Here is a 25,324-nt window from a genome sequence, read left to right on the forward strand (position 1 = left end):
CTTCTTGAAATAAAGCGGCTCCCACTCCAACAAGCAACGCGTCCGACTGTATAATAAATTTCAGATTAAAATTTGGATAGTCTTCTTCTTCTTCTTCTTCTTCTTTTCTAGCCTATTTCAATCCACTGCTGGATATAGGCCTCTTCCATATGTTTCCATCGTCTTCGGTCTTGAGCCACTTGGAACCAGCGTGTTCCAGCCAACAGCTTTATGTCGTCGAGCCATCTCTTCTGGGGTCTTCCAATGCCTTTCTTGTGTCCCCATGGTCTCCAGTGAACAATCCTAGAGGTCCACCTGTTGTAGTCTTGTCGAGCTACGTGTCCTACCCATTGCCATTTTAGTCTTGCTACTCTCTCTAGGATGTCTGTTACATTAGTTCTTCTCCTGATGTCCTCTGAACGGATCTTATCCCTAAGGCTGATCCCTATCATCTCTCGCTCCATAGCTCGTTGTGTTCGCTGAAGCTTGCGAGCGCTTTCCTTCGTCAGAGTCATCGTTTCCAGACCGTAAGTTGTAACTGGCAGCACGCACGTATTATAAACCTTGGTCTTCAGGTTAATTGGAACATCCTTGTTGGTGAGGATGAATCTTAGTTTTCGGAATGCAGTCCAACTCATACCTATTCTGCGAGGAAGTTCTGCACGTTGGTTGTCTTTTCCAAGTTTTATCTTGTGTCCAAGATAGATGTACTCATCGACAGCTTCTATATATTGGTTTCCCATTTTAAGTGGTCGACTCTCTGGGCTTAGTATTTTCGTTTTATTAATGTTCATTTCCAAACCAATCTTAGCAGAAGCAGTTTTTAATTCTTGGATCATGCTTTCTATTGACAGCATCCTTCTTTTGTTGCTATTGATATTGTAAGCTTGTTGCGCCTACGCAATCTGCGTTCATTTCCTGGTTTCGTATCGCATCTTCCCATCGCTTTGTAACTCGCTGTCGCTTCAATTCCTCAAGGTATTTCCTTTTCTCTTGATCAATATACTCTTCTTGATTTTCATTTCTCTGACTCGGTCTCCCTTGACTCCTATTCCTCTGATATGGCCACCTATCTCGATGATGATTCCATCGCGATGTCCTTCTAAATCGTGGATATCTTCTGTTTTCATTTTGAGGTGGTATCCATCTCCGATATTGCTGGCTATCTTTTTAGTTTCTATATTTTTCCTGTTTTCCTCCTTTCGCACAATGGCACTGATTACTTCCTCTACCTATTTCTTCTGGTTCTACAGGCGTTGTAACGTTCACAGTTGGATATGCATGCCTCACTATCCGGTTGCCAGCCTGCGTATTTGTACAATCAAGTTGCCTTAAGATCGCTTCGGCATGTACCGCGGATTGTACATTTGCTGCTGTCAATAATCGTTGGACATCCGGAGGAAACTGCTTGATTATGGCTCGGACCATTTCTAACTCCGTTGGCGGTGAATCTAACTCTTTCAACCGATGAAACTGCATGGTGAAATAATCAGAGAAACAGCTTTGTCCACTAAGAGATTATTTCTTGGAGTACAATTCTAATCTGACGTTTTGCTGAACGTCAATGCTCCAAAATCGTTCTAGGAATGCCTGTTTGAATCCAACGTAGTCCTCGAAGATGTACCGTACCTAAATGCCTTATGCCAAATTAATGGTGCTCCGTCTAGATGTCGTTCTACTGCTTTAAGTTGCATTTCTGGCACTATTTCAGCCTCTCGGAAGTATTCCTCAATCTCCAGAATAAAACCACGACGAGTCATGCCAGACTTTATATTTCCTGTGAATTTCTTCGGTTTATCCTCATTCGTACGAATAACGTTAATTATCTGGGTTCCGCTTCCCATGTGAGTAACGCTGTTTTCGCTACCGTCGGTATTATACATTGGTATTTCAAATTGATATTCCGCCTCTGTTCTTCTTTCATTATCAGTCGACGACTGTCTTTCCATACTAGCCAATACAAGCTTCTTAGTTATTTCACTATCAATTTTCATATTTTGCATGTCTTTTTGTACCATCTCTAATTCATTACTTCTTCATTTGCTGGCCCGCAAGAGTTCGATTTTTATCCGACTCTTCAATGATTGACTTGAATTTCCTATTAATGTGCTCCTTTGCCGTCGTCATCTCCTTGTAAACATTTCTATTGGCTTCTTCAATTTCTTCCGATATTTTCTTTGCCCTTCACACTACCATCATCAATTACTAAGCAGTGTCACCGTAGAATCCAAGAAGAAATTTAGAGTGAATTTTAAAAGTATAGCTTGTTTGTTCGAAATAACACGAGCCCAGACTACTAGTTCCTTCACTAATACATTTTCTTTGAAATTCCGAAGCTTCAGAATACACGTGATTTTCTCAAAGCGGAAAACTCCTCCCAATATTAATTACTGCGTTGTTGGTGGTGAAAGTCTCCATGGGGATCATCTCTAGGTGTTAACATAAGGAAAGAACTTCACGGGGTAATCACATAAACGATGTTGTAAAAAAAGGTTACGGTTCTCTGCACATGGTTATGCGGTTATTTAGGCGTTGTTGTAAAGATGTATAGGAGAGGGCATGTAAGTCTCTGGTAAGACTACAATTAGTGTATAGGACCTTCACCAGTATTTCTTGATTAGAGAACTGCAAAAAGTCCAAAGAAATCCTGCTCGGTTTATTCTGGGTGATTACCGATGAAGGAGTAGCGTTACAAAAAATTGCAATGCTTGGGCTGGGAAGACTTAGGAGAAAAGAGACGAGCTGCCCGACTAAACGGTATGTTCCGAGCTGTCTCTGCAGAGATGGAATACATCTACTTGTAAAATTTTCATCAGTCTGCATATCACGACTTTCATCACCGTCATATTCATCAGACTCGCTGTTATCTATTTCACTTGGCACCTCTTCATCTACTTCTATCAAAGTCTCATCTTTTGATAGATCACCTACTTCATTTTCACTCCCTCTGTATCACGTGATTGTGTTGCTATTATGTAGGTTAAATATTTTTTCTTCACTGCATTTTTATATACTAGGAAAGGTACTGCGCCATTTTCATGGCAGGTTATTCATTACTCGTGTTCTAGTTCGTACTTGAACCTGTATATCTGTTTCTCTTATGCTTTACTCAGTCACTTTAAAGTCCGGCTCCATGGCTAAATGGTTAGCATGCTGGCCATTGGCCACAGGGGTCCCGGGTTTGATTCCCGGCAGGGTCGGTAATTTTAACCTTAATTGGTTAATTTCGCTGGCACGGGGGCTGGGTGTATGTGTTGTCTTCATCATCATTTCATCCTCATCACGATGCGCAGGTCGCCTACGGATATCAAATCGAAAGACCTGCATCTGGCGAGCCGAACTTGTCCTCGGACACTCCCGGCACTAAAAGCCATACGCCATTTGTTTTTTTAGTCACTTTAAAAAGTCAATGTTTCCTAGTTTTGCCATCAGATGGCAGTGCTACGCCATCTTTAATTTCCAGGCCTTGCTTCCTGTCGTAATGATGTAATGATAGTTATTCCTGTTTTTTTTCAATGGAATCGAGGAGTATAAACAACAAGATGGACTCCACACTAAACGAGACCGCTTTTCTGACTTATCAGGAGGTTTTTAGCAGATTTAAAATATGAGTATCCCTATCTGACTATTTTAATTGTTCCTTTATATTTCTCAGGTACGTACATTTTATTAGAATTTTTCGGGACGTTGATTTTTATTTTACCATTTCGTGCGTGCTGTTCTGTCCTTGAGCGCACGGTTGTGTGTGTGTAAATGTGTCGGGCGAGTTATTTGCCTATTTGATGTACGGTCCCTGTGCTTTGAAATTTTGTGCCTCTACATTAAACGATTCCAACTGAGGTGCTCTCATGACCCGACCGGCCCCGGCGCTGTGCTGTAGCCCCGGTGAGGTGGTGGAGGAAGTAGGGGAATTGGCAGAAGCAGAACTACAGGTCGTCAAGTCAGCGCGCAGCTTACGAAAACAATATTATTTATGATAATTCTGTGAACACATAAACAAACAATTTATTCTATACATACATTGCGTTTGCCTTAATCTACATTTAGCGTTTAAGTCGATTGTTGACATCGTTTTGCGGCGACTAATTTACCAATATTGGGTACAATCGATATGGCAGTAGAAATTCTAAGTACAGCCTCTAAAACAACATCAGACAGAGAAGTCCCAGTTCTACATTTATGTAAATTCAGAATTGAGAACATCTGTTCGCATTCATTAGCTGTACCGAACATTGACGTGAATTTTAAGGCAGGTGCATGAAGTCTGGGAAATTCTTGTAGCTGTAGCGGTAGTACCTGTCCTTTAGGAAATATGATGGTGATTTTTCAGGACGCGCTGAAAATGAGTTCATAAATACTTCAAGTTGAGGTGCCATATCATGCATTTCTTTGAATTGGGCATTGAATTCATGGCACAAAGTCTGTAAGGACGTCTTATAATCTCTAAGATTTTCGTAAGTAGACAAATGTAATGATTTTAATGAAGTAAAATTGTCAAAATTTCGGGCTTCAATCGGACTTTTCAATAACAAACTCTGCATTTTGAAAGCCTTAATTCTATCACACATGGTGCTAATCAGTGTGTTTCTCCTTTGCAATGAAATATTTAAATCATTTAAATAAGACGTTACGTCCGCCAAGAAAGCGAAATCAGCTACCCATTGTTTATTCCGCAAATTTGGTTGTGGAGCACCTTTCCTCTCTACGAACAGAGCAATTTCTTCAATTGTTGAAAAGAAGGTTGCTAGCACTTTCGCGGAACTTATCAGCGCACAATGCAATAAAAGGGAATGTCGCTACATTCTGGCTCCAGATCTTTTAAAAATTATTTGAACTGCTGATGGTTCAAACCTTGCTTTCTGCAGAAATTTACACATTTTGACACAGTATCCATAACAGATTTAAAGTTGCGAAAGTTTTTTGCACAAAATTGTTCTTGAAGTAAAATACAATGTACTGCGTGGAGTAGGTGAGGAAGGAGGGGAACGGTGCTACTGAGTGCAGCGCTGGTGCGCCCCAGCACTAAGTGATCGAGTTGGAAAGGCCTGTTCTACATTCTTCGATTACATGAGTGTTGGTCATTCGTGTCAGAACCTGTATAATTGGCTCTGTACGGATTGTGGTCTCGTACACCTCGTGTATCTTAGTTTGCCTATCGCATGAACCTTGTGTTCGATGCTTCTCATTTCTACGGAATACTGTGTCCCTTATATTGAGGCAGTCTATTTTGGTAACCCGGCTTGATGGGGAAACCGTTGTGTGTGTAGTTGCCCTTGGTACGGACCGATGGCCTCACGCCACATATTTATTATTGTTTTCGGGCGGATGGTTGTGCGTGCGTGGGTGTTGTGTATATGAATTGGACGGAGCAGTAGCAGCACTAAATTATGTATATTTTGCCCTTATTAATTCATGTGGTTTTTTTATATTGCTCCTCCATTTTTGCTCGTACCTGACCGGGCCTTGTGTCTGACTTATTTTTTATGGTAGGCATTTTATTTCTCATTCACGGGTGTTTTTTCTTATTCTTCTGCTTACTTGACTGTTGATGTGCGCAATCTCGTGGTTTCCAGCCACGGAGGTTCATAACTGATTTCCTCGGCCCTCTTTGTCCTCTTTGACGCATGCATTTTTCTCCTTTCTGATGAGTCATCTAATGATTGCTATAATGAGCTAAGAGTAACAATATAAGTAAGTGAACATCGACTGTGTGGGCGTCTTGATAAAATGGAGAGAGAAGCATAAATATATGGTGTAATTGAACTTTTAAAATTTGAGCTATATTATCGTTCGCTATTTGGTGGGAAGCTTGGCCGAGAAAGCTTGGATGTCATGCTCTATGTGTATGTATTTATTTTTAACATTTTTTATTTCTTTTTAACATTTTCTATTCGTTATCCTATTTGCATGTTTCATTGATTAATTTTTCTGCTCAATTTACTCTTTCAATAAACTGGAAATTTTTGTGCTAATTCGCTTTTAATTCATAGTAGCGTTAGTCCTTTTGTATTATCACTATCATTAAGGGACTGATCTCCATTTCAAAGCTGATATTTTATCGCCTTTCCCTATAGCGATCGCTGGACCTTGTGTTATTTTTGCAAGCATTCCCTCGCGTTTCCCGCATTGATTCTCTCGTTTGTAATCTTTTCCCGGGATACGAGTGCGCGTATTGGCTAAGTACTCATGTAGAACACAGACGTAATCCAATAATCTACTGAACTAAAAGTGAATGCAAATGTCCAGCAACAACAGACAACAATTTGAAATACTGGAAAGTCATATCAACAACAACAATGGGCAAACAACGGCTGATAAATTTTTTTACAACATTATCTACTAAGAGGAGTCAACACAGAAATAAAAATTCTCTTAAGAGCCTGCGCTGTTCTCTAACATGACATGTAATTATTGGTAATATTGTTACTGATCTTACGTCCCACGAACTATTTTTACGGATTTTGAAGACGCCGAAGTGCCCCAATTTCTTCCGGTGAATTCTCTTACGTGCTAGTAAAAATACCGATACGAGGCTGATGTATTTGAGCACCTTCAAATACCAGCAGACTGAGCCAGCATCGAACCCGCCAACTTTAGCTTAGAAGGCCAACGCTCTGTCTGGGCAGCCTGGCTGACAAGTAAGACGGAACGCGAAAGATGATTCAGAGGTGCGGTTTTGTTGTCAGTTTTGCGTTCAAGTTCGGTGAATCGTGCACGGAGTAACATGTTGGTGAAACTTTTGGTTTACACCCCTGTAACATTAGCTTTGAGATCAAAAGCAAAAAGCGAGGACTAGATCAAAATAAAAGGCTTTGTTACTAGTTAAGAGAAACTGTCGCATATAAATTTAATGAGATATTTAATTGAACCGGGTGATCGGTACAATTATTTAAGTATGGTCTTCGCGTATAATTATCATCTGACCCATTTCCGGACTTCTAAGAATACTTGACTTTTTCAATTCGTATTAATTTTTTACCACTTCTTCTTGTTGCTTCGAGATCAGTTTCCGCCAACTTAACTCGTGACTCTTCATAAGCAACGATCTTTTTTGTTTTTATCCGTGTACTCTTCAAGGTTCGCCTGAATATTTTTGGCCGGAAGGGTAGGTGAGGTACTGGTATACAGTTTCTTAGTTTCTAATAATCAGATCCAAACCCCATGGCGCAACAGCCCCGAAGGGCCATGGCCTACCAAGCGACCGGTGATCAGCCCAAAGGCCAGCAGATTACGAAGTGTAGTGTGGTCAGCACGACGGATCCTCTCGGCCGTTATTCTTGGATTTCTAGACCGGGGCCGCCATCTCACCGTCAGATAGCACGTCAATTGTAATCACGTAGGTTGAGTGGACCTCGAACCAGCCCTCAGATGCAAGTAAAAATCCCTGACCTGACCGGGAATTGAACCCGGGGCCTCCGGGTAGGAGGCAAGCACGCTACCCCTACACCGCGGGGCCGGCTTCTAATCATCAGGTGGCGTGCCAAAATCCTGGATTCAGTTCCAGACCTCTACGTAGTACTCAAATATAGTGACGTCTGTGTCGCTGTTGATGGTGATTCGTCTGTCGGATGTAGACGTTAAGCCTTGAGCAGACTACATGCTCCTACTCGACGTGAGCAGGCTATGTGCCGGTACCGGGTTTCACCCTCTCTCTCTTTTTACTATGATATATCACGTCATTCATTTCATCTTATTAACTCTTCGGATGAGGTTGTCGTCAGGAAGGACATCCGGCCGTAAAACTCGCTACGAAGTTTCATCTCACTTCATACTCGAAGGAGTAGGAAAACGGGACAAGGACACACATCCACAGTAAAATACCAGATAACACTCCAAGAGATTCCATCGTCGTCGCCATCGCATGAAAGAGTTGTGTGTATCTGTTTCAGAGTAAAATCGTACCATCTGTTCAGGCACACCACCGATAGAAGTGAGCTGCATGCACCTTTTTAATCATTCACCAGCAATCCTGACAGTCTTAAATTTGTGGTAGTACTGGCAACCGAACCCAGACCTTTGAAGAACGGTCATTATACCAAGGAGGTGGACTTCTGCTTTTGTTATGCTCTATTTCATTACACCAGGGAATAAAGAAAAACATATGAACTTATTCCATCTAACTACAGTACAGTAATTAAGGTTTTATCGTTTAAAGTACCTTAAGGTTGACTGCTAAAAGAGTCTCGTCTCGAGAACTTTTCAAAATAATGACTGTAAGCAGAACAATTAATGCGTTCTTTTATGACTCGACATGTATCGAGAACTTAAAATTATCTAATATTTTGACATATTGGTCTTACTAGTATAAAGTGCAGCACCAAGCAAGCAAGCAAGCAAACTTTTCGCTTTACGTGACTACCGATATCGTGATTATGACCACCGAACCTCCAGTTTTATGTGGAATCCAAACCACAAGAACCTAACTTTCAAAAATTCTCAAACATCGCTCATACATTGACTGGGATTCGAACCGCGGCTGCCTTAGTGAGAAGTAAGTGACGTTATCATGCCTTAATTTGCATTAGTTAGACGTGTTTGTTATGTTGCCCTGCAAACAATTACGAAATAAGAAGGGGAACGGTCAGAGCTATTCATTTTAGCACTATGTTATTGTAAATGATGAAAGCAATTTACGATCTTCTCACTCAAATATATGATCTTAGTGGCTTCTGCTGAACAGTTGTAATGTACACGTATAATAATAGTTATTATTATTATAACTTCGTGTGGCTATTGCTAGCCAGGTGCAGCTCTTGTAAGCAGACCCTCCGACGAGGCTGTGCGGCATATGTCGTGTGTAGGAAACCGCTTGTTATTATTGAACCGTGAGTTTTATCTCTCCCCGCCTTAACGAACTTGATATGTGCGGCACTCCTAGTGAGCTCATTGAAATTTACTGTAATTAATTATGCGTGTTTCTGTCTATCTTGGCCATTGAGATGTTGTAATAAATGTGTTCGCTCCCTGTTCCTCACTTATGGCTCCATGGGCAAGGAATTCGTTCCGTCCTGGGGTGTCCCTCCGTTCTCGCCTTTCTCTTCGTATGTGTATCTTCTGCCATGCCCCCTCGCGTGCGCTTACCCCCTCTCGGCTGAGTGGACAGAATTACACTCCTGCTGCACTTGGAGCAGAGCGCTTCTCTTCATCGAACCAAGGACCGTGAGCGGGGCATGGGAGGTAAGATCTTCAGGTTTTCTATATGTTGGTAGGATGATGGGAATAACTAGGAACTACGATACGGATATGTAAAGCCATGTATCTGGCGACTTCAGGTTGTAAACTGATTACAGAAGGCTTGGTGCCGAGGTATTATTGAGTAATGAACTTGAAGTGTTATAGCTCTTAATTTCTATGTTTCTTGTATCATAACCTATCGGTGGCCACTAGAGCCTACGTTATCGATGTTAGTTTGTAATCAAGATAGGAGCCAAGGAAAGAGCTCACGCAAATGATATGAAGGTTCCAGAATGTTCTTGGTGTGTAGTTCGAGAAGCGATGTTTTACGTTTGCTATAGTACCCGAAAGGGATGTTAACTTGATGTTCACTTTAGACGAGGTAGCTGGTGAACTGTGCATACGTAGAAGCCTAGCAGTGATAAGTTTGAAGTTTGAAGTTTATATGGTACCAAGTCAAATAGTTATGTTCATGTTAGACCTCTAGTAAGAGGAGAGGATTACCTTTCTGTTTTACTTAAGATGAATGATGGAAACGGGTCAAAACCCTCCTTTTAACCATGTTAGTTCCCAAGCGCTTCCGAATATGTTGTAATTGTGTGTAAAATAAATGTTCTAGTCAAGCTGTTCGAAACTTGTCTTGACGTTGTACCTCTGGGTTGGTCCTTACGTTTATTAATCCAGATCCCTGGCTCTATCCTTTGGGTCGTCCTGCCGGTAGAGTCACGACACAATTATAGTGGAGGATAATGTTGCATGTGGTGTGTAGAGTTGTCACTTTGGTTAAAAATTATAAAAAGGAAAATTTTCATTGACATTTTCTTGAATAACTCATGCCTTCATAATTTTTATTAAATGCCATTTTCGATCAAAACTCATACATGTCTTAAACCCTATTGCTTCGTAACATGTTGGTATTTTGAAGATGATTTAACTTTATGTAGCAATCTTCTGTTACTATTAGGTAGTTAAAAACTCTTGCAGGGCATGCCGAAATTTATTACAATTTGAAGCTCTGATTTTATGAATACTGGTGAACACCTGCTCCTAACATCAGTCCACTTGATGCTTTCAGGGGATTTCACGATATTAACAAAATCTCTGGTACTTTTAGATGCTAATATGTTTTTCACTAATATTTCTGCCTTCATCTTGGCACAAGAAAGTTGTGTCTGGGTCTGCGAATATACACGACATCAATTTATTGCCGCAATCCAAACTAGCATAACTGAGGCAATGATAGCAGAGATAATAATCAAAATAATGTGTATTTTTAAGAATTGTTATGGGTTCTACAATAAGCCAGCGCCAAATATTGAAAAAGGAGGAAAGTCCTATACGGGGAAATAAAAAACGCAAGGCTAAATTAATAGTAACAAAGTAATAATACAGGAAAAGCACAACCTGTAAACGCTAGTGGTATGCGAGATGCGGCAATGTTGGGGACAGTAGAAAAATGAAGTCCCGAGCCATTTAATGATAAAATCTCCGATCCGGCTGGAATTCGAAACCAGGTCCCTCGGAACCGAAGAGCACTTCGCTGATCGTTTAACCAAGAAGCCGGACATTTACACGTTATAGAACGGGACAGATGAAACTGAGCTCTTGTCTCAGGGACTCACCTGTTATCCTCTCGACTGGATGATATCCTCGCCGTTTCAATTCCTTCCCGGCGTACCCACAAACCTGAGCACCGAGACTGTGACCAATAAGATGGAAATATAGGTCGGCGTGTAGAAGCTTACGTAAGTGCACAATGAACCTGCGAAATGAGATTTATACTGTTATCAGACGTGAAATGTTTGAAGCAAACATCTGCTTTGGAATAAGGATTCAATCGGGAATACGATAATCGGTGAGGAAATTTTGGAATGACAATATTCGAAGGAAATTTGAATTTCATAATAAGTTTCTCTTTTGTGTCATCTTCCAAAAGGACGCTGTCGGTCACCATAAAGTAGTCATTTCTACTCTGTCCTCGTGGTATTAACGAGTTATGAATGTGAAACCATTCCCGAACCAGTAAACGTATGCAAAATCACTCCACTTACAGTAGCCCAGATTATCACGTTGGTGGGTTCCAACACTGGTCAAATACGACAGCCTCATGTCAGTGGATTCATCGAAACGTGAAAAACTCCTTCAGGACAAAATTTCCTTTCTGTAAACCGTAAAAGTAGTTACTGGAGCATAAAATCATAGATTTATTAAAAATGCGTACAAATTATTTAATCAAGGAGTATACTATTGTTGTACTTCGTAATGGGACGTACAACCTATGACGATATTAACTACAGTGTGAGCCTCAGTAATGTTGCCCGTTATTCCTGCGCAGTCTCTGGGCAAGTGGATGAGCAATAGCCGTCTGACCCATATAGCTCATCTAGTCTGCGATAAGTTGCCGTACAGCGTGCAACGTGATCGCTTCTTATACGGCAATAACTGATCGGTTTATTGCATTTCATGGCTCCTGAATTAACTGTTGAACAGCTGTACTGTAGATTTTGAAATGTAATTTGGACAGACATTTTGAAAATTAATAAGGCTGAATTGCAAAAAGTGAACTGGAATATCATCACATACTACAATGCTTGTCGGCAGGTTGATGGAGAGCAATTTCAGCACTTACTGTTATGGGGTGTATGTCCGACTCGTTGGCTGAATGGTCAGCGTCCTGACCTTCGGTTCAGCGGGTCCCAGGTTCGATTCCCGGCCGGGTCGGGGATTTTAATCGCCTCTGATTAATTCTTCTGGCTCGGGGACTGGGTGTTTGTGTCCGTCCCAACACTCTCCTCTTCATATTCACACAACACACTACACTACCAACCACCACAGAAACACGCAATAGTGATAACATCCCTCCATATAGGGTTGGCGTCAGGAAGGGCATCCGGCCGTAAAACAGGGCCAAATCCACATGTGCGACACAGATCGCACCCGCGACCCCACAGGTGTGGGGAAAAAGCGGTAGGAAAAGAAGAAGAAGAACTGTTATGGGGTGTATATTGTTATTTTTATATCTGATTATCCATTCATCGAAGTTCTGTTTTCTACGGGCGTATGGAAACGGTGTGAGGGCAACCACGCTCTAGTTTACCGGTACGCGACATCCAGAAAGGACGGCTATCATTGCAGGACTCGCCCTACACGTTTACGGTTTTCACCGAGCGAGTTGGCAATGAGGTTAAGGGTGCGCAGCTGTGAGCTTGCATTCGGGAGGCAATGTGTTCGAACCCCACCGGCAGCCCTGATTGGTTTTTTCCGTGGTTTTACATTTTCACACCAGAAAATGCTGAGGCTGTTCCTTAATTAAGGTCACGGCCGCTTCCTTACCACTCCTAGAGTACGGTAGCCCTTTCCTATCCTATACTCACAATAAGACCTATCTGTGTCGGTGCGATGAAAAGCTATTTGTAAAAAAATACGGTTTTCGGAGACATCAAGGTGCCGGAATTTTGTCTGCCAAGAAGAGGCTGGCGTACTTGAGAATCTCTAAATGATGATCTGGGTTCGAACCCGTCAACTTGGGCTCGGAAGTCCAGCACTCTACCATTTTATCCACACAAACCGACGACCTACTTCTTTTAGCATGCTACAAGAAGAGACTCCTCTACCAGTGGGATGCCCCATTCGGCTTGGTCATAATAGTCCGGGATACCTCAGGATCACTGAATATTATAGTTGCTCACCTGGCTAAAACCGCTCCCACCACTCTGGTGTCCGATACAGACTGAGCGTAGTCCTCCGCACCACTAAGTGTTCCCCAATTCACCATCAGCACGTTCACATCCTCCTGTCAAGAAATTCAGATGATAATATAATATTAATAATTCAAATTAAAATATTTCTATGGATCGGAAACTCAAATTCTCAGCCTTCGCCTTCCTCTCACATGATCCGCCTGGATTCATTCTGGCCAGCCAATGATGAGTAGATACTCTAGTGAAGACCACGCCCTGAAACTCTTCCTGGTCCCCAGACTATAACAGACTACGGACTAGGGTGTTTCACATGCGTCATAGAACTTTCCTACTACAACAAGTCCATCTCATCAGACACTGGGATATACACATGACTCATCCAAATTTTCTAAGTTCAATATAGCAATGTTTTCCCAGCCGCTGTATCAAACAAATTACTCATACCACATATGGAGACCTCCCAGCTACAAATACTAATGACAAAATATACAACTGAAATACAGATAATAATAATAATTATTATTATTATAATAAATCGAATACTGACAATAATATCTCTCACTTCTACATATAGTGCGCGGGTGTGATGTATGTACTATCACATCGTCTATAAGGAATTATCCAATAAACAGGGGCAATGAGTGACCATTCTAAATGGCCTTAATGTAAAAATAAAAGGTTTAACACGATCGGCCATTAACAAAAGGCTAGCAGGCGAAACACTCCTTTCAGTAAATACTCTTAAAACCCTAAATGGGGTAATGGCCCGAAGTTGCAGAGGCGGAGCCTATACTACGGAGTGGTGACGAAACGAGGAATATTAAATGCAGAAAAAGTGGTAAGAATTTAGACTTTTAGAAAGTTTTAATCACCCCATACCAAGTAGAATGGGAGTCAACAGAGGGTGATCACTCTTTGTTCCCTTAATTTACATGTGTCCCAGCAGGGATTTGAACAGAGTACTCAAACTTGCCGAAAATCTACATTTAAAACCTTAATTGAGGATTTTACATAAACTAAAGAAGTTTGAAATCTTCCCCTCAAGCTCTCTGCCTGGAGGTATCATTTTTAAGAAATTTCTGTCATTACCATGAGGAGTTAGGCCTTCCGAACGCCGCCCTGCAGTCCCTGCCTCCGAATAACTCGCAACACGCACAAGACCGGAGCGATGAATATGGCAACACGGCTCTAAAGCGCTTAGCTTTTATAGCAAAATATTGTTTCATGTGTTATGTTGTACAATGAGGGAATGTAGAGCTGCTTTACACACAAGTTCAAACACAAATGAAATGTAAGTGGCAGAGTGTAGGTGTGAGCCCTCAACTGAAGTGCTACTTGCTTCGGCCCAGAGGGGCGAATGTGATGTTCGGAACATCACAAGTATGTAAACAATTATCGAACTGTGTAATTAATTGGAAAGATGTATATATTTAATTAGTGGTTGGTCATTTTTAATTATTATGATTGTATGTAGGGTTTTTAGTCACCCGTTTCACATCATCATATCATTTCTTTGTATCACGGCTATAACGTATTCTGAACGAACGACTTCTTCAGTAAGGTATTACAACATCACTCGTATTAATAGCTTGGAGTAAATTTCCAGTAGCTGAGGTCACGTGACCGGACTCACCATACTAATTTTGGCCCTTTACCAGAAAAAAGGCGTCATCAAGCTTGCAAGAGTCCTTACCCCTTCCATACTCTGAAGAGACAGTTAAAGCCTTGTTAACGCCTACTTTTCGAAGTTCGCTACATGACGTTTGATTCCCCGGGAAAGTTCAACCTATGTGAATGGACGTTACGGAACAAGATAATGGATATACAACGATGGATAGGAGATGGGATAGTACATCAGATCTTACTGGACCATGTGATATGGCACATGGAGGGATATTTTGGAGCCTATATACATCCACGACAAGAGCTGGAGAGGGCAATTCTGTCGGTCAGTTGTAATCTATTCTATCATGACATCGGAGGAGGTCTGTACGTCTTGACATCGTAGAAGGTTTTAACTGCTGAAGACCATAACTTAGTTCACGAGCACTACCCAAAATTACTCTCATTGAGACCTGATTATTTCAATGACGAGAGTTAAAGTCAACGAGAGATCGATTTTGACTGGTATAGGACAGGAGAAATTTTGTTATGTATTTAGTTACGCTACAATTCTGTAATACGGGACGTAACCCAAGGTGGTTTTGCTATTGAAATTAGGATTCATTACAACTTTATGTAAGGAGTGTTGTAGGAAGTGTTAAAGTCAGGAAAGTCATTGTTCAATTAGTGAGCTATGCACGAATCAGAAATAGAACTGGTACCTACAACGAGAGATAACGACGCCAGCACGAGAGATCCCTCAAATATCAGCTATTAACACAGATTGTGTCTAGATAACAGAGTCTACAAATGGTGAGCTAATGGCATAAATTACAAAGTACTGCAAGTCTCCGTGGAACAGTTCAGTTTATTAAATTTTATTTCATCAATTTTTCTTTTGCTTCCGTAAGTTCAGAGTTCGTAAATGCGCCGTCACGTTTTTCATCCTAATAGATAGTTATTTAATTGGTCATTGCAGAAATTCTTACTGAAAATGAAAACCTACAACCTGTTTTCCAGTCATTGACTGGGTCAGGGATGGAATGAATGAAGCAGATATAGGCTCCCAAAGTGATTTATTAATGACTGATAGATGCTATGAAATGAGAATGGAGAGCGTTACTGGAATGAAAGATGACAGGGAAAACCAAAGTACCCGGAGAAAAACCTGTCCCGCCTCCGCTTTGTCTAGCACAAATCCTACATGGAGTGACCGGGATTTGAACCACAGTATCCAGCGGTGAGTCCGACGCGCTGCCGTCTGAGCCACGGAGGCTCCCAGAAATTCTTACTAACGATCCTTAATTTCCAAGTTAGTGTGTATTTAATGGTCAGTGTTATGTCACCCCACCTGTGGGAGTATTTAGTCTCATTACCTATTATTATTATTATTGTTATTATTATTATTATTATTATTATTATTATTATTATTATAAGTTTGAAGGCTGGCGCCGATGGGATATTGCTTATGGAGAAGTATATGAGGAAGAATTTATTGATATTAAAATTAAGGTGACCCGGCACGTCACATATTGTCGCACATCTGTTTGCAAGAGTGGGTACGTCACAACCTTAAGTTTTGTAGATTGTGTTTTTTCATATGCTATTGTTGTCAACACTCCTACGTCTTCCTTCTTTTTTAGTTATTAACCAATCGGGGATTTTGATACAGGCATTCTGTCTCGCTCTATAGAGTTCTGGAAGTTTTCCCTCTGAGCTACTATAAAAGCTGGGCGCTTTAGGCACGTATTGCCATCTTCATCGCTCCGGTCTAGTGTGTGTACGTGTAATAGGAGTCAGGGGCTGTAGGCCCGCATTCGGAAGGCCCAACAGATCAAGGTAATAGCAGACACCTCTTAACATGTGATAGCCCCAGGCAGATGACTTGAGGGGAAGGTTTCAAACTTCTTTGATTAATGTAAGTTTCTAAAATCTCTGTATAAATGTACATTCTCTGCAAGTCTGAGGACTTCGTTTAATATCCTGCTGGGAAACATGTAATTTAGGGAATAAAAAGAGTTCACCCTCTGTTTATTCCCATTCAACTTAGTATGCGGGTGATTAAGATTTTCTAATCATCTAAATTTTTCACACTTATTTGGTACTTAAGATTTGGCATCTAGTCACCCCTCTGTAGTATAGGTTTAGCCTCTGCAACTTCGAGCCATAAGCCGATTTAGTATTTTAGTGTCTTTCAAGAAGGAGTGCAAGTGTTTCTCCTCGTAGACTTTTGTTCATGGCCCATCGTCTTAAACCTATTATTATTTTTACATTAAGGCCATTTAGACGAGTGTGTCGATCAGAAAACGTATTATCTGAAGTTTGTCAAGCATGATTGTGTAAGAAACTTGTGCCTCCAAGAGGCTGGATTATATTAACCTTTAGAGCACAAACTACTAGAAGATGTAAGTGAGTGGAGCAGTGTACCTTCAGAGATATATTGCTTATCCCTTGCAAATTATTGTGTCTATACTTTTCTTTATTGTACCTGATTTTCGGACTAGTTATCCGAGTTCACGAGCTCTTTAACTGTTATTTCTTGTTGCTTATTTAGATTATCTATAAAAAATTTTTAAAGGAAAGAAATTAATTTCAAAATTTAGTGCTTTAACTTATGCTCTGGTCATTTCCCTGTCCACGCCTTCAGCCCGGTACCTTCTTATACTAATAATGCCTCAGCTACCGGATGAAGGTGTTTTATGCGACGTATTTTGGGTTGCCTGCCCTTCAGTTTCGACTTCTTTTTGCTATCAGATTGGTGTCATTTAATGAAATTACGTATTATTATTTTTGACGGAGTAACACTTCAGGTGTCGCGTTTCCTTTTTATGTGGACGGTAAGCAGAAGAAGAAGAAATGACAAACAGAAATGCAGCCGAACATAGTTTCTACTTTCGTATGCCTAATCTAAAATAATAATATATTTGATAAAAATTCAAAGTTTACAAAGGAATGGGCATACACAAATCCTAAGTATAGTTATGAAAATTCAAATTTACCTCTAGTAGTTTGTTCTTCAAGCGTTGAAGGTCAAGACCACGACTGCTGCCGGCGTAGCCGTGGACAATGATGTAGTTCTTCAGCTGCGTGTTGAAGTCTCGCGGAATATAATAGCTCCAATGAGAGTAGAATATAGCGCTATTGTATTTTGTTTCTCTGAAATGTATGGAAATTAAAGAGAGTCTATTGCATTGTATGATATCCCTTACTAACTACCCTTATTCTCTATATTCTATAAAACAGTAATATTCAGTGTGGTACGCGGGGTCGTCTCAAGAGATACGCAAATGTATCGTAGCTTTTGTTTTCAGTGACCAGTTCAGGAAAGATCCGAGCCTGCTCATTTTCAATAAAAATCTTGTTTTGATTTAGTGTTGTTGTCTACTACTACACGGAGTCCCCTTTCCGAACTATTAATTCCAAAATATGTGTCAGTTTACATCTCCAATTGACTAGGTACTTAAAAATTCTTACTCATGGCGCATTAATCTTCTTGTTTCGAATCCACTCATTCCCTTCAATACCAGTGTATAGGCCTATGCAGTACAATAGTAATTGTTACATCAATAATTATACTTGTGCACATATAGTTCCTAGTCAATGAAACCTCGTAATTCCACACATGAGAAAACCACGTTTCTCCATCTACCTTGCCGGGTTGCCTGAGAACGGAACAGAAGACTCCAATGGTCGAACAATTGGGCTATCGTTAAGCGATGAAAATTCCTGGAAAAGTTCGCCGGCCATTGTTGACCGCTCAGTTTTCGACTTCTGCGAACTTTACTCTGAAGGAGTTACGAGGTTTCTTTTTCCCAACGACGAAATATATAGAATGCATTATTGTTATTATTGGGTAACAGGGTGGTGTAACGGCTCACCTTCATCTCGGTGACTTTTGTTTGATTCCCGGTGTTGCTGGGGTGGGATTTTCGATTGAAAATCCCATTGTGTCAGGATGTTCTTTCTGGTATTATCACAGTATACTCGTACGTCGGGGGTACGAAGGTAAAATAATTGGATTTTGGGGGCACACCAACCAAAAAATTTTGAATACCACTCTTCTGAAATATATTGCTGGATGTAGAATCCGTCATTTTTAGGCAGCAATTCCAATTTCGACCTGTCATGTAGCCTTATTGGAGCTGCGTAACACGGGTGGCAAAGGCATCCTCGGATCACTTAGAAGGACGTGGATTCGATTCCCCTCCGGGTGGCCACAAACTTAGAAACGACGTTTCTACTCCTTTAGAGGCACTGAATCCTGAGGTTCACTCAACATACACCAAAAATGAATACTAGGTTAATTCTTGCAGGCAAAGGCGTTAGGACATGGAGTTATAAACCCTATCCTTCCTGCTGATGAACCTTTATCTTCCACTCCGCAAGGTTCATCACGGCCTTTACGAAGAAGTCTTCGCTTTGCTTGTTTTATAGCCTAATGATATACACTAGTGTCCAAACGTTAAGCATAATCACCAAACGAGGCCATGCCGCCTGATAGGAATGTCAGACGGATTGCTGAACAAACGGAAGCTGACTCACACACACCATAATTCACACAACTTGTGCGAAAAAACGGTGTCAGGAAGGTTCTCATAGCTAAGGTACACCTTTGACAACAACTAACAAAACTTGGCAATGTCTTCCACAACAAAATATGCTGTTAATAGGGTGTATGGTTACCCCTAACGGCCACACATGCTTTGCAGCGATGTGTCATTCTCTCTATCCGATGGTCCAAGGGCTCTTGTGGCAGTCGATCTCATACCTCCGAAAGGACAATGCGAATGTCTTGGAGGGTCTTTGGTGATTCTGACGGGATGCAATTCGCCTCCCCAATGCATCCCAGGCATGTTCTGTAGTATTCATATCCGCTGATTTCGCTGGCCAGTCCATGCGATGAATGTCTTCCCCAGCCAGAAATTCATCCACCATTATCGGTCATCATCGTCCATTAAGAGGAAGTCTGGAATAACTGCACGTCTGAAGAGTCGAACATGTGGTCTCAGTACCTCATCCCTGTGTCAGAGCGTTAACAGTGCTCCTCGAACCGCCCATGAAGATGTGCAGGACCGTACGGCCATTCAACATGATGCCGCCACCACCAACACCATATTAGTCCCGTTCCACGATGTTTCTGTGGTTGTATCGGCTACCCAGTTCTCTCCAGACGAATGTGCGACGGAAAATCGTTCTGCAAACTGAAGCGGGATTCATCTGTGAAGACCACATGCCTCCATTCATTCATGGTCCAGTTTCGATGTTGACGGCTCCACAGTAAACGGGCCCGTCTCTGTGCTGGAGTGAGCGGGACGCACAACGCTGGACGTCGGGCAAATAGCTCCGCCGACACTTGCCTTACAGGTGCACTCCGATTACGTCGGGCAGTTAAGGCCAGATATCGGTCATGCTGTGGGGTGGTTACCCTTGGTCGACCTGGTACTGGCCTACGACTAACATCTCCTATGTCTCGAAATCGTCTCCAAAGCCTGGAAATGACACTTTGTGGCACATTTAAGGATACGGTGACTTCGGTCTGTGTCTGGCCTGCTTCCAGGCGGCCAAGTGTTCTATCCTGCAAAACGGGGTCCAAACGGCGTCGTTGTGCAATTATGTTGTCACGTTCACCACGAGGTTACACTCAGCACACTATAACAGGGCTGAAACGACTGAGGGAGTATGGAGCGGAGGCAGTGGCTGTGTTTACTTTGCGGTTACGCCGCTAGTCAAAGTAGGGAACAGTCCTTTCCTATAGAGAGCGAACACGTAAGGTTGGTAGGTGCATATGGCGTGCAATTTACGGTCTACTTCCTGTTGCCCTGCTTATTCGTAACTTATGATTAACTTTTGGACACTAGTGTAGATGTTGTTTCTCATAGGGAACCTGAAGTATTTGTCCCGAATGTCCAATAACGGACCAACTCTATTGGTAATACTACCCCTAGGCAAATTAATATCCTGTTGTCTATAGTCCCAACAAAATACACTGTTGTCGTCCACGCGAAAGGTAGTGACATCATGATCGAAGCCCCCTCAGTGCTGTGTCTTTAAAGTTTGACTGTGTGATCATAAACGTCGTACTCGTTGGTTTATAGTTAATTGGGTCTCCAGAATGAAAATATCCATACAGAGTCTGTTGCATACCGTACCATACTGTACCGAGCTCGATAGCTGCAGTCGCTTAAGTGCAGCCAGTATTCAGGAAATAGTAGGTTCGAATTCCACTGTCAGCAGCTCTGAAGATGGTTTTCCGTGGATTCCCATTTCCACACCAGGCAAATACACCACTTAATTAGAAAATTATCGTTTTTTTTTGTTTGTAGTCTCATCTGAAAGACATTTTCTTTCTGAAGATATATACGAAGTTTTATTCAAAAATATTCATAATTCGCTGAGTTATTGCAGTTTTAATAATAATATGTGCTGTTCTGTCAGCTGAGTGGGCGTGGCGTGACAAGGAGATATATTTGCAGAATTTTTTTCAGTGAATCGTTTCAATCTTGTTGGACTAACTATGGCTGCTGTATGTTCTGGTTACTACGGAGATGTTCTGGTAACTATGGAAAAGGAGGTTGCTTTCTTAATTACTCCTTGGCGACTGTGTATTGTTTGTTTTGATTTACCAGTCACGTGGTGGTAAGTTGCTTTGATTTGTGCTGTCTGTGTGATATTGGTGCACTATGAATAAGAAAAAGAGCGTTGCTCGTTATAAAAGAGGAACTTTTCACGGTAATCGGTATTCAAAACGTCAGGGTGATGAAAATTCTCCTAAGAGTTCTGAAACACATAATAGTGCTTCTGGTAGTGTACCTTTCCAAGGCATCAGTACATGAACCAGTTACCATTGTTCATAAATATGACGTTAGAATGGAGCACCATCGGTGAGCCTCGAACTCAACCCGGTTGTCGAAGCCTCACCCTCCCCTACTAGAATAATTCGCTAGCCGAGTCGGTATCGCATTTTCGGGTCTGTAAACTGTCCGATGGGGCGGTAAGTTCTTTAGTAATAGTCTCTATAGTAGGGGAAAAGTTAATTATGAGAGGAATACCATTTCATTACTAATGAGAAGAGAGACAATATCTTGTATAACAAATTTTTACTTATACTAGTGAAACACATTATTTACATGGATATGCCATACAAACACCTTACATACAGTAATTTGGGTGATCTTGACGTTTAAATGTTCGGTAGTCTTTTTCTACACTTCATTATATGTTTAAATATTCAAACTTAAGAAGGCGTTCCCTTTTGGGTTATTTACACTATCTCAGATTTAGAGGGGCGCTTCCTCTCGAATTATTTCACTCTACACTTACATTGAATCACACACACATATTTAATCAGTATGGACACACCCCGCCGTAAATCTGTTTACCTGCCAAGAATTAATATATTCAATTTGCATCAAATTATGATATAAGTTTGCTAGAATCGGATGAACAGAAATAGGCAATTTTCACTCCCAATCCTTTGAAAGTCGCGTTACAACACTTCCTTAAGTTAAACGTTGCCAAATATGCAGTATAATAAACACGCTCATTTCATTAGGATTTTTATCAATACATACATCAGGACATTATTTACACAACGTTGCTACCTATGGACAAGCACTTAGCGACTTCAATACCAGACATCATAAACAAAGTATCATAGCACTACCTGCGATAAATGGACAAGAATATATACATTTCACACACACACAATGAGTCACAGATGGTACAAGCCACCCGCTGTTGGTAACAGTGAACATAAACTTTCACTGTCTCCTGGAACGAACCCAAGATCTTCTGAGACGGGGTATATCTAACCTGGAATTCCCTGCACGCTATAAGTAATTAAGAAAAGAAATTGGGGGGATCCTTCCTTTAATGCTCATTTGGGATCTCTGCGACGTTGGCTCTATTTAAATTAACACACATAATCTCTGTGCCGAAAGGAAAGAAACTTGCCACTTGTATCTGTTCTATTTCACTGAAGAAAACGCCTTCACTCCCCCGTTTAAAGGGGCTCTTAAAACTCCAGCTGTTAGTTGCCCGTGACACACTTCCAAAGAGCGGTCCACTAAGCCTTCTCGGACAATGGTTTCACGGCAAATAATCTATCTTACTTCTTTTCTCTCGGGCCACAATGGCATTACCACAACTCTCGGCCCTATATCCGGCCGTACTCAACATATTCACATCGCGATATGCACCTCGCGTATCTTAATGACAGATTCCAAGGGAACTTCACATTTTCATTTCACAATATATATTATGGCTACAGCCTGTTCAGCCATCTCATTTCTCCTCTCGGTACATTGACTACGATGCAGAATTATTGATGATCTCCTGCCACCAGGGTCCAAATTAACTTGCGCATTTGCGAACTAATTAATTAACGATGTAATGTACCCGCTGTCTCTATGCCTTGTTCCAGGTGCCTTAGTTACTAATTAGGAGGGATCTCTACCAGGTGAAGCGCACCAAAAAAAATGAATTACTGAAAAATCTTGATGACTCGTATATGCTATGGAAAGATGATAACTGGAGTCATTTTTACAGAATATTTAAGCCATCTCTACTTGACAGCGCTTCACACATAATTAAGCCAAGGTCCTTATAATTACGTCATGCATTATCGAACCCTTATACAAGGATGGAAGTAAAATATGGTCGTCCCAAAACCATGATGAAAGTATTCTATAAAAGACCCAAATAAAAATGAAATTATTATTATTATCCCTCTGAAATGGCGTGCTTGCAGTCTACGTTACATCTATGTGAAAAATCTGCATATTTACAATGGGACACGACCTTCAAAGATATAAATACTTGGACATGTACTCAGCCTTCTGGATACCACGTTCACAGCTTTACAGGGAGGCAACCATGGTTTACTCGGCTTCCATCACGTCATCAGCGATGCGAAGACCCATGATGACTTCCTGGCAGGTCACGCACATGACAGCGACGTTCCAGACGTTCTCTGCTACCAGGCGAAATTCCGGCACACAGCTAGATGTCTCGTTCTCCCCGGTACACAGGCAAAACTCTGGCATTCAGCTGGATGTCGACGTTCTCATAGACATGTAAATGAGGGGAAGTTATCTCATGTGAATGCGTTAGTTTATTACACATCACAATTTGAATATATGGTTGGATATACTCATTAGCACGAGCATTCCAACACGATGTCGGTAATGTCCCAGAAACCCGATATTGATCCTTTCTCATTTATCTATTCTTCTTGTAGGCAGCTATTATAGGCCCAGAAATTTCACTAGTTTCCCTAGAAACGACAGTGGTTAGGCCACTAATGTATTAGCATTCTCGTATTTCATGATACTAGTTCAGGCCTGTTCTATTGCACTTAGCCGTAAGTCGAGCTCTCAACTGCACTACGGATTACTTTAACGTGGCACTGTCCTCAATTGGGTCGACAATGAGCCGTTCACTGACTTTCTTGGTAATTCACATTTATATCGAGCACGCTCGCTCCACACACTTCGCTAAGTACGTCCCTATATATGTTAACTGAGCCGTATTAGCTTAGATACATAGGAGGCTCGATGTGCGACCTCTTCTACACACGGACATCGGTTATTGCTGTTTCGCACCGTTCCTATTTTATTAATTAGCGGCACACTGTACACGCTAACATCTCACTCAGAGGGTGATTATTTCCACATACGTTCACAGGCTTTAATGAATCACTGCATTACACTGCTCAAATTACAAGATTATTTCTTCACAAACGACTCACACACAAACCACGACGAAATACTACCGTACTGGCGTTGCACTGAAAATGCACTGGGTAGTGTCTGCCTCTCAGCTCTTGAATACATAGGCGAGCTACGCGAGAGACCCGAATGCTGAGGGTGGGGGAAAATGCAACCCTTTCTCACACGTTGGTCCGTTAATACGCAACGTATAGTGACGAACAGGATATCAAATTGTAGCTCTTGCATTCTCATTTCCACTGAGTGAATGTTTTTGAAATAGCTTCGTAGATTCTCAAGCAATCTTAAAAGCGTCCTTTTGTCTCTGGCGGTGAATGATGACGAGCACTGGGGATTCCTTGTGTTCGCTGGCACGGTTAGGGTCCAACATCTGTTAGTCATTAGGACGCACCCTTATTTACAGCGTAGTTACCGCTCTATCAGTTAAGTAGAGCACTTCTCGGTCTCATAATTATGCGTAAAATTCCCTGATTCAAATGAATGTTTGCGCTTAATTATCCATTGGGTATTTTGCGATTTATAAAAATTAACAAAAATAAAACAGATGAATGCGATAAGTTGGCAGTGGTCAATGAGCGAGGAAAACAGGGTATAATGTTAGTTTTCACGTTGGATATACTCTCTGGGCTCAGCTAGTGACCTAGATTCTCTGTCACGTGATAACGCGTCCCTTTTCATCTCGCTCGCGGTTGGAGTGAGAAAACTTAGAGTACAAGCGCTCTTGCACTGCCTTGCTGCTAATTACCAGCAACTAGAGCTGGGTCGCGTGACTCTGGATACTGCAAATCGAGTCCTGGAGCTGGCAGAAAAATTCTAACTTGGGCAGGTTTTATCCCAGAATGACGCGGAAAACGGCATATTTCATCTCCTGGATATCATGGCATACCATAGGTGACGTTGTGAACGGTCACAATAGGAAGCTAGGTTTTTTTTGCTAGCGGCTTTTCGTCGCACCGACACAGATAGGTCTTATGGCGACGATGGGATAGGAAAGGCCTAGGAGTTGGAAGGAAGCGGCCGTGGCCTTAATTAAGGTACAGCCCCAGCATTTGCCTGGTGTTAAAATGGGAAACCACGGAAAACCATCTTCAGGGCTGCCGATAGTGGGATTCGAACCTACTATCTCCCGGATGCAAGCTC

The 25,324-nt window shown here is 41.6% G+C and overlaps 1 protein-coding gene across 2 annotated transcripts in view; it reads right to left on the minus strand.

Annotated features, from left to right (window-relative positions):
* LOC136875923 (pancreatic triacylglycerol lipase) overlaps positions 1-25,324 on the minus strand; it is a 124,250-nt gene that overhangs the window by 64,209 nt on the left and 34,717 nt on the right. For both annotated transcript variants that reach the window (XR_011018459.1, XM_068228356.1), the window contains exons 3-5: positions 17,456-17,612; positions 12,843-12,946; positions 10,776-10,915 (exon numbers count right to left, since the gene is read on the minus strand). Coding sequence is in view for 1 of the 2 variants with exons in the window: in XM_068228356.1 (XP_068084457.1) it covers positions 10,776-10,915; positions 12,843-12,946; positions 17,456-17,612 (401 nt within the window). In the remaining variant the exon portion in view is untranslated. The remainder of the gene's footprint in view (positions 1-10,775; positions 10,916-12,842; positions 12,947-17,455; positions 17,613-25,324) is intronic.

The sequence above is a fragment of the Anabrus simplex genome, chromosome 6, assembly GCF_040414725.1.
Source record: "Anabrus simplex isolate iqAnaSimp1 chromosome 6, ASM4041472v1, whole genome shotgun sequence".
Lineage (NCBI taxonomy): Eukaryota > Metazoa > Arthropoda > Insecta > Orthoptera > Tettigoniidae > Anabrus > Anabrus simplex.